General features: G+C 42.8%; 1 protein-coding gene across 1 annotated transcript; it reads right to left on the bottom strand.

The window, feature by feature from the left end:
- Positions 1-1,206: 1,206 nt before the first annotated feature.
- WNT5A (Wnt family member 5A) lies at positions 1,207-10,052 on the bottom strand. Its single transcript, XM_009284484.2, has 4 exons — positions 9,909-10,052; positions 8,507-8,772; positions 3,391-3,683; positions 1,207-1,804 (listed from the first exon to the last, which is right to left on the bottom strand). Exons 1-4 carry the CDS (start codon positions 9,986-9,988, stop codon positions 1,346-1,348), a joined length of 1,098 nt encoding a protein of 365 aa, XP_009282759.1. The 5' UTR covers positions 9,989-10,052; the 3' UTR covers positions 1,207-1,345.
- Between the last annotated feature and the right edge of the window lie 201 nt (positions 10,053-10,253).

Here is a 10,253-nt window from a genome sequence, read left to right as displayed (position 1 = left end):
TGTACAAAAAGCTTTGAAATATCAGACACCAGCAGACCACAGTTCTCCCACATATATGTAACTGCTCAAGTATAGTCTGAACAGTGGTAGTGTATATCTGCAATATATTATCTAAAGCATGTGTATTAAAGACATAGGATGATAAATTTGGTATTGCTGCAACATTTCCTTGAACTATAATAGCCAGTTAACGTTATTAAAATATGAAACTATTGTCTTCTTGAGTGAAAGCGTTCCCAAAATCTGCAAAAAAATAAAAATCAATCATTCCAAGAGTGGATATCTAATGATTTATTTTCTCACATAAAATTAGAGGAGTTATTTGTCAAGCTCCGTTTCAAAAGACAGCCAGCTATTACACTATTTTTAAGGCATTTTCAAATTTGGGGAATTCTATTTTCTGTGGGCTTTCCAGGCTGAGAGACCGAAACTGTTTGCAAGCATGCAGCTCCCCTCCGCCCAGCTAGAGTGCTCCACGCAGCCTGCACCTCGGCTGCTCTCCGTACTCGGCAGTAGTGAAGTACTGCTCTGTAAGATGAGACACTCAAACGTCACAATTAGCTAATAAGGCCAAATTCTGCCTTGAAGAATATCTTTATTATTCGTCAAGGCAGAGTTTTTTCTTTTTTTTTTGGTCTTGTTAGGTTCTGGAACCAGACACGGTGACCCAGGAATAGCGCAGTTGAAGCCTTTATGGTCCTTTGCTCTTTACCCTCCGATGACATTGCGTACTTAAGTGGGCACATTCAGATATGCAACTGACACCGCACTTCGTGATGAATATACCACCCCTTATTTACAAAGCCCTAAATGTACCAAACAGCTTTATATACCCTATTCTGATAACTTCTGGTGTCTGAAACTAAAAGTCATGGACAGGTCTGTGTGTTCCTCACATCCATAAGGATTGTTCTAACATTCCAAGCACATTACATGGTTGCTCTGCCTACTGCACATGTATTATGTCCCATGGGACTAAATTAGGATATGTTGGATTTTCCCCTCAAACTACTCTATTGTTTTTAAGAAAAGTCAAATTTTTTACTTTGTAAAATAAATATTCTCAGGTTCTCCCCCATTATTGCCAAAAATATGAGCCGCACACAGTTCTGGGATGGACGCAGAGAGGGTTTCCAGGCACTTCTCTTTGCAACCTTTATATTTTTCTTTTTTTTTTTTTTTTCCTTTTTCCTCCCCCCCCCCCCCCCCCCCCCCCTTTTTTTTTTTTAGAAGACGACAACTCGTTGGACTCTATAAATAAAGTGGAGATAGTCCTGTGGAAGGGGAGAGCGGCCTGCATCCCTTGCTGGCAGGTGGCTGCAGTTCCTCCCACCTCGTCCGTCCCCTATTTGCACACAAATTGGTCCACGATCTCTGTGCACAACTTGCATTTCACGTAGCAGCACCAGTGGAACTTGCAGTGGCAGCGCTCTCGCTGCACTGTCTTGAACTGGTCGTACCCCCGGCCACAGCACATGAGTTCGCAGCCGTCCATGCCCTCCGAGGTCTTATTGCAAAGGCGGCCCTGGGTGCCCAGGGACCCGGTGCTCTCATTGCGCACACAGTAGTCAGGGCTGGGATCGATGTAGACCAGGTCGTGGATGGTGGGTGCATTGAAGCGGCTGTTCACTTGCACCAGCTTGCCCCGGCTGTTGAGTTTCATGGCAGCAGCGCTATCATATTTCTCCTTCAGGGCATCGCCTACCTTGCGGAAATCGGCAAGCTGCAGCCAACAGGTCTTCAGGCTACAGGATCCAGAGACACCATGGCACTTACAGGCCACGTCAGCCAGGTTGTACACAGTCTGGAGAAGCCAGGGAGAGAAAGCAAAAAGGATGATGAAAGATTAGCGTGGCTGTGAAAGCATTTTTTCCCCTCAGTTCCTGCCCTCTGTTGCATTCCCACTTGCCCCTCCACAATACTGGCCTTAGCATCCTCTTCCCTCCTGCAATATGCTGGTAAGGAAGAGCGAGCGAGCAGACACACGCGCACCCCCAGCACCCCCGTTAGCCAGGAGGAGAAGGAGAGCGCTCTCACCAGCCTCTCCCCACTGCAGAGACAGCCGCAACAGCACACACACACAGCCCAGACAGCAGCATCAGTCAGGCTGCATTCAAATTTTAGGAATTCACTCTCACGCCAGCAAAGGATTTTGCTGTTTCATTGAGAAATGTAAAACATCCCTTTATTTTCTATCTGAGTTACTCTCTCTATTGATCTCTGCTTGAGGCTGCAATTAGGGAAAGAGTTAAGATTCCTCTTGCTTCTGGCTCCGCTGCAGCTGATTGTCTACTCTTGGCTCGGCACCCTCCTCCTATCCCAAATATTGCTCTGCGAGAAAGACTTCATCCAAGAAGAAACCCCCAAACACCTATGGGTGGGAGACAGAGCTACATAGCAATATCCTCTTTACAAAGCTTTGGCAGGGAAATATCAGTCATTTGCCCTGTACAAATAGAAATAAGAGTCAGTGTTGACACTGCCCCAAAAATCCTGGGGTCTGACACATTAGATGATACTGTAGACAACTTCCACCCAGCAGTTACAGAGAATCTTAACACTGCCAAATGGCACTGCAGAGATGAGGCTGAGGAAGGAAAAAACTGCTCGAGTCTCCGTAAGCAACTGTGAAAGTGTAATTTTTCTTCTTGCTAATAGTAAATTGGCCTGTCCATTGCTTTCAGACACCCTCCTCTCACATTTAAATACTATTAATTTTCAATTATCTTTCATCCTCCTTCACCTTAGAACACAAGTGTAAAGTCTCCAGCCGACAATTTCTGGCACTTCAAGCTCTAGGAAAATAATGATTTTGGCTCTTCATATTCAGACTATTAAAAAAAGAAAAGTTTACACCCATTCATTTAAGGCATTTTCAAGATTAAAGAAACCATAAAGACATGTTTAACCAGAGAAGACCATGTTTTCTAATAATATGGAGGAGCTTTTCACATCCTCTTAAAGCAGAGGAAAAAAAAAAGAGTCAGAACAATCCTGCGGCACGATTCCAGCCTGGGAAGCCCAGCATGTCCCTCCTCCCTCCAACACACACCGTCCTGGTTGGAAATACAAACTAATAAAATTCTGTTCTACAGAAAAGCCACGTGAGCTTGGCACTTTTAACGAAACAATATGGAGGGAAACACAACACACTTCAGTCCCAATCCTCCCCCATGGGGAAGGCAATCGGGCTGTCAGACAACCAGAAGCAACACAAATTCGTATACTCCCCACCCCACCCTGCTATTTTCTTGTTTTGTGCATCGAAACGGAGACAAGCCTTGGTGGCCGGTCACAGCCCAGTGCTGCCCTGTGCCCCACCAAGGCACTTCTTTCCCCAAAATGAGGGACGCGGACAGGGGCAGGACGTGCTGTTGCACAGCCACTTACTCTTCTCCCGGCCTCGTTGTTGTGCAGGTTCATCATGATGCGGGCGCTCTCGTAGGAGCCTCTCTGGTAAACTCTCTCGCGCTCCCGGGCGTCAACGAACTCCTTGGCGAAGCGGTATCCGTATTCAATGTTATCCCCGCAGCCACCCCAAAGCCAGTCCCGGGGTAAGTCCTTGGGCCGCGCTGCTCGGCTGCAGCCGCAGGAGGAGAGCTCGCCCTCCCGGCAGGCACGGCTCATGGCGTTGACCACCCCGGCTGCGCTCACCGCGTAGGTGAACGCCGTCTCCCGGCTGCCTGCGCGGAAAGATAAGCGGTGTTAGGGGAGAGCCCATGTGCACCGCTCCCTGCCCAGCGACGAGCTGGGAGGGCAAAGGCTTTCCAGGAGCCACCAAAATTCATTCGCCTACTAAAAGGTAGGGCAACCCTGCACCATGCTCCTCAAAATGTCTTCACTCCAAAAAAACCAAGCAAAACCAATCCAATTAGAGCACACAAGGTGTTTGTGAAGAACAGGAGTCGCTTCTCATTCATGCTGGTGAAAGCCTGGACAAGGGAGCGGGGAGGAGGTGAATCGGGGCCGGAGCACAATGCCGGTGGGGCTGAAGTAACCGTGCCTGCGTGTGAGGGGCGGGAAGGGAAACAGACTCCCTGTCTTTCAGAAAAAAAGAGATGTTAAATACAACTTTTAAAAGTCTGGTTCTTAAATTACTACTTCTTAAACATGATTTATGCACTTCACCCGCTTGTTCCAATTTATTTAAGGTTATACTGTTTTACAAAGCCTCCTGGTATCAAAAGAAATGCGCGGCAGAATAACACACAACTTTTCACCCTACGCGTAAGCCAGGCACTTCTGTAGGAGGCTATTTAAAACCAACGACAACCTGTGCTGTTTAGTATCCACCACTCCAGCTCATGTGAATATGGCAAGTGAATCCATGGACAATCATCTTTACAAATTACAGGGAAGAAAAAACCCTTGGCACAAGGCGGCCTTGAAGGTTTTCTCCTGCATCTGGTGCCCTTAAATGGAAATTGAAAACCTCAAGTTTCAAACTTTCAGAAGAAAAAGTTACAATACCCACAACGCAAGATATGGCCACGTACCATCCTCTTGACGGTATCTAATTCCACCTTTATTTAGAGCCTGACTTCCCCTATCGTTTTTCCAAGGATGCCACAAGTTCTGACTACAACTAGAAAAGCTTTCAAGCAAACAAACAAACAAGAAAAAACCCCCCACAAAACTTGCGCCAGAGAGCCCAGCTGAAGTTTGCTTTTCATCTTAAGAGACAGCATCCCACTGGGTCTTTTCCAAGAAAGATTCCCAGAATGACTGAGAACAGACCAAATATATGGGGTTTTTATTTTCGATTTATATCAGTTAAGTTTTATTCCTAATCTTTAGTCCAATCAATAGATCAAGCTAGTTTTTAATCTTGATTTTACAAGGTTTTTCTTAGGGAACAGCATGGGCCTTTTGAAAATTAGGGCTTTAAGAGGCTGCGTTTTGGACATCTCGTATGTATTTAGCAGCAACATTTTGAGGCAGAAACTCTTTGTACAAGACCTGCCATAACAGGTCAAATCTAATAGGAGCTTTCGAGCAATCTGGAACATAAATAATTTGCAGTCTGGTCCATATTTAACATCAAGATGACACCGTGCTCAGAGCAGCTTTGTTAATATAACAGCTGTCATCCACTGGATTAATTTTAGTAATAGATGCTAGTTTTAAATGGGAAAAATCAGAAGTCTTACGTTGGGAAAGATCAGATTTAAGGAAGACGAGAAGCACTTTGTTCCCTTACTTACAATGGTCTATTCTCAGAGACACCTGCTCGTGGAAGTACTTACATGAATTATGGGTATAAAGGGTTACAGGAGTAGCCTTTTCAGTTAAAAAAGATTTGGCTTTATGCGGTGACTTACGCCTTGCATTTACTGCAAACTATAGCAGGGGGAACCTCATAGAGATTTTAATGTTCCCATTTGTTCTGTAACACACATTTTTGGATTAATTCCTTACGCAAAATTTCCACTAGATTTAGAGGAAAGAAACGTGGTCTGCTTCGGACCACAGGACTCGCCTCTTCCGTTCCATTTTATTCTTTTTCATGTTTAGTTAGCTCATGCTTTCACATGGTTAACTACGCCATTTATTGCAGGATTTAAACTCATAAAGCTGACTTTTTTTGACTAGTTTTCATTATTATCCTGGATCATATTTTAAAGAACTTACTTACAGTGAGAAGGAGAAGGAAAGGCTGGGGTACAGAAAGGAGAGTTGCCCCCCAAGTTCCCTCCTTGAACATTTAGGCAAATTATAAAATAGCATCAGCTGCTGAAGTAGATTTCAAGCCCCCGCAGGTTGCAAGCCAACACTGTCTCAAGTCATCAACCCCAGGAACACATTAAGAGTGATGGTTCCACATGGATGAGTTACTCTGAATTTTTTTTTTTTTAAAGTCTTTAGGCACAACTGTGCTTTCCTTCACTGTCAAACGTATCTGTCTTTTCCCACAGTCCAGCATTTCTCTCTATTGTAGCCATGGCAAGGAAACACACATTCCAAACACGTTCGAGTCCCCTCTCGCCCATATATATAAAACATAGAAATGGAACTGTTCAATATACATACACTGTAGGAAGCCACCCACAGAGCAAGGAGCTGAGCTTTACGCTTGATATGAATAAGTCTGCAAGAACAGAACAATTTTTTTTTACCTGAACATAAGATACAAAATGTTCTTTGTCTTGTGTTTTAAAAGCATTCAACATCAGGCAGCAGGCATGAATAGACTGGACCCCAGCTACACCAAGCTGTTGGGGGAAGATCCAGTTATTTTATTTTATGTTAGCACTTAGCTGTTTGCAAAGCCCAAGCACAGCCAGCCTGGGTCCGGCCACAAAGCCAGGAGATGGCGCAAGGCAGTGAAGGCAGCAAGGACCATGGCCTGACCCGGGAACCAGCAGCAAAGGAGAGCAGCAGAGAACAAAAGCCCTAAAATTTTGCAGTTCAATAAGCCACAGAGCAAGTTTCCAAACCCAATGCTAGGTTTATTTGTACAGCTTTAGCTAACTTTGCAGGATAAATCCTGGAAGAAAGACTGTCCATTTATACACTGGGGTAATTACTGTGCTGTCAGTCAGTGCTTTGCCTAGGCGCTCTCCTGTGCACAGCCAGCGACACCGCAGTCATTAGCTCAGATGACAAAATCCTCCCAAACTATGCGCATTCAGATCCTGGCTACCATCTTCGCATGTCGCTGAGAGTAAGGAGTATCTGACAGGCCCTGACAATCCAGGGTATGGCGGGCTGAAGTAAAATTGAATCAGGCTCTAAATGTACCTATTTTTCCTTCCACTCAGAGGAACAGCAACTGGTCGTTACCGAAGGTCAGCATGAAATAATACAACTGTTACCCACAACACCTTTCTTGTTCTCAGTGAATACACTCTTTAGGCTCTTTAACTCTTGAATATGCCTATTAACCTTGCTTCCATCTGCAATTAGAATAAGTGGCTTAATTACATGATGAATTGCTATGTAGACATCAGCTAATACAGTCATATTCAGGAGAAGGGTGCGGCAAAGTTATTTAACTTGAAAGAAACCACCTTTAAATAGATCTCTCATACTTGGGGAGGGCAGAAACATCTATTCCGGAGACAGACACCACAAATCACGGGCCCAATCCTGTACATTTCTTCACACCAGTAGTCCTCTTGAGCTAATTTTCACTTGCTTGGGTAATAAATAAGGGCTGAAGGATGAAGGCCCAAATTTTAAACAGATTATTTTTCTGACGGTTGTTAGATTATTAGAACAGAAAGGTGTACAGAAAAAGTTTTCGTTCATGTTTCATGTGCTTTTAGACTTTTGCTCAGGTATGGCAAAAAACTAAACTCGATGTGCTTGCAAAAAGCCTAGGGAAGGTTGTTTATCTAAAATCAGCTGTTCCAATTAGGTACTTTTATGCAATAGATTTTTTTCTATTTGTCTGACAATCTCCAAATAAAAACATCTTTTAACAAAAATTGAGACCAAATATGAATTGATGTATTCCTCCAACCTTAATTGGAGTTAGCCCATTTACAGATAAACCTAGCTTCAGTCTGATTTTAAAACTTTATTTTTTAAAGCAGGACAGAAAAACACTGACATAAAAGCTTTACTTTACATCTCCAACTAAAAAGCACTGCTGAGTTCGTCAGTAGACTGATCGCTACAAAAAAGATCACAACTCTCACCCAGAAAAATGGGCATTTTCAGTTGCTTACATAGAATCAGCAATCTGACTTGGGAAAGTCAGAGGAAGGTTTCACCATGGACCCAGTTCAGCAACGCCGGTTAAAATTTTGCCAAGGACTTTAAAATAAGATGAGGTCCTTAAACGTCAGGAAGGACAGGCAGCACGTGAGCACTAGAGAAGCACATTTCAAAGAGGACCTGATAGGAAAAGGGTTGGGTGCCCACCAAATTCTGATAAGATGTTAAACAGGAATCTGTCTCTCTTACCAGCGACGTGATTACATTAAATGCGAGTTCCAAGGACAATCACACATATTGCTCTGACAGAACTGATTTCATAAAAATTACCCTGCTACATTATTTTTAACATAAATCTAACTTTCTCAAAAAGAGAAAAAAGTTACCATATCTGGAAATAAGCAAGAAAGAATTGCCTATAAACACTAATAGACAGAGCAGCGATTTTCAGTTAACCTCCAGACCAAGAGCAATTTATTATGCAGCCACTAACTTTGGAACTAGATATGGACACCTTTAATTTTACAAGACACTGATGATTTTAATTCTCTTAGGTTGCCTTCATTTTTTCTCAGGTTTTCTAAAAGAAAATTTCAGGGCTGCATTTTCCTTTCTCCTCTATTCCCATATGCAAATATATATTCCTACTTTTCCAAGACACATGGCTGGACAGTGGTGGGAAATCACCTCCAGCTAAAAATAATTCAACTCCTTCGCCAACTTTTAAAAACACTTGATTGTATACAGTACTCAGTAAGAACCTGGCAAGAGTTTCAAGTGCAGAACAGTATGTGCCATACATATCCTTAGACAAGAGTTTAATCATAAAGATGTTGCTTCCTACCTATCTGCATGACTCTGCCAAAAACAGAGTTGTTGTCCACAGTGCTGCAATTCCATCTTCTATGTCTGAACTGATACTGGCATTCCTTAATGCCCGTCTTTGCACCCTCTCCAATGAACTGCATATGGTCCTGATACAATTGGCAGAGTTTCTTCTGTCCTTGGGAAAGCCCTGCTAGCTGGCTACATAGTGGCTGGGCTCCTATTATATATACCTCTGACATCTGAACAGGGTTCATGGGGTTCATAGGGTTCATCCCTAAAGACCTGCATAAAGAAAGATTTGGATTAATAAAGAGAAGGCTCAAAAAAACCCAAACCCAACTCTATAAATCCCAAACAGAACTGTATCTTATACACGAGTATACAACTCCTGGTTTTGCTAACAAGTGAGAAAAAACCCATTTAAATATGAAACTTTTGTTTTAAAGACAGCACAGAAGTTATTAGTTCCCATCCATGTGGTTATCACCATACACTAGGGACTGAAGAAAGACGCAGACTTGGAAGACTTGCATCTAGGCAGTCCTTTACCAACTTAAATGGACGTAGTAAAAATAACAAGCTCCAAACAACTGCAAGGCCAGAAAAATAAATAAAGCAAAACCCAAAAAAGCCCCCCAAACCCCAATTTATTTTAACACACATTTTAGATTTAAGTCTGGATTTTTCAATCTGTTCTACCATAAACAAATAGGGAAACCTTTAACAAGCCAGAAGTTAGAAACTTGCTACAGACTACTTCTAGCTTCTTCTGAACGACACACAAAAACACAGAGCCAAGTATATTCACTGTAAACAAAATCAACTTTGTTTTTTTAATTCTTAAAGTGCTCTTCACATGATACATTTCAATTAAAAAGTGGCCATTAATCCAAAATGGGTCACTTGAAACAGCAGAGAAACACCTATTTCAAGAACTCCCAACATCGTACACTATACAGAAACAGATAATTTGCCAAAGCAGAAATTTAAATGCTCTTCTTTGTAAGAAAATATATTTATAAACATTTAAGTTACAGAAAAGTTCAAACAGAAACTTTAATAAAAGTTTTTACTTGTAAATCAGCCCTCTCATATGCAAAATTTCTAATCTAAGGGAGTTGAAATGACTCTTTTAAAGGAGAGGCAATTCTAGTAATTTAAGGGTGATCAAATCCATAGAGAATCTACTTTACAGCATTCTAAAAACTGAATTTTTCAACACGAGATGTTGCACATTTACACTTATTCGAGAGACCCGTTCATTTTACTACACAACGTATTAAACTAAAACATTCCTCCCCTGCTGTCTCGTTCATGCGGTACTCCCTCAGAAACAAAGTACATAAGAAGTAAATAGACATTTAATCAAGCAAATCTTGACACCCCCTTTTAAAATCAAGTCGATACAAGATGCTTACCACCACGAGCTGGCTTCTATTACAACCTGGGTAAAAGAGGAGAAAACGGCCAGAGCCACTATGAGGTACTGAGAAGCCATTGTACTGCCAACTGTCCCCAAAGCACCTCCTTGGATTAATACTGCAGTGGATTTCTAGAGGGGGGAGAAAAAGGATCAGATTGTTTATTGCTTCTCAGACCATTTTCGAGCATTCAAGTTTAAACAACGGAAGTATCCGGGCCCCTTTTAACTTGACTCTGACTCGCCTGCCCTTCTCCCCACCGAGGCTTTGGTGCCAGACGCAGGCACGCCGCGGCTCCCGCTCCACCAGGCAAAACCCACCCACGCGCCCCCACCCCCCCGC

The sequence above is a fragment of the Aptenodytes forsteri genome, unplaced genomic scaffold, assembly GCF_000699145.1.
Source record: "Aptenodytes forsteri isolate BGI_AS27 unplaced genomic scaffold, ASM69914v1 Scaffold53, whole genome shotgun sequence".
Lineage (NCBI taxonomy): Eukaryota > Metazoa > Chordata > Aves > Sphenisciformes > Spheniscidae > Aptenodytes > Aptenodytes forsteri.
This window is presented reverse-complemented; position numbering and strand designations above follow the sequence as displayed.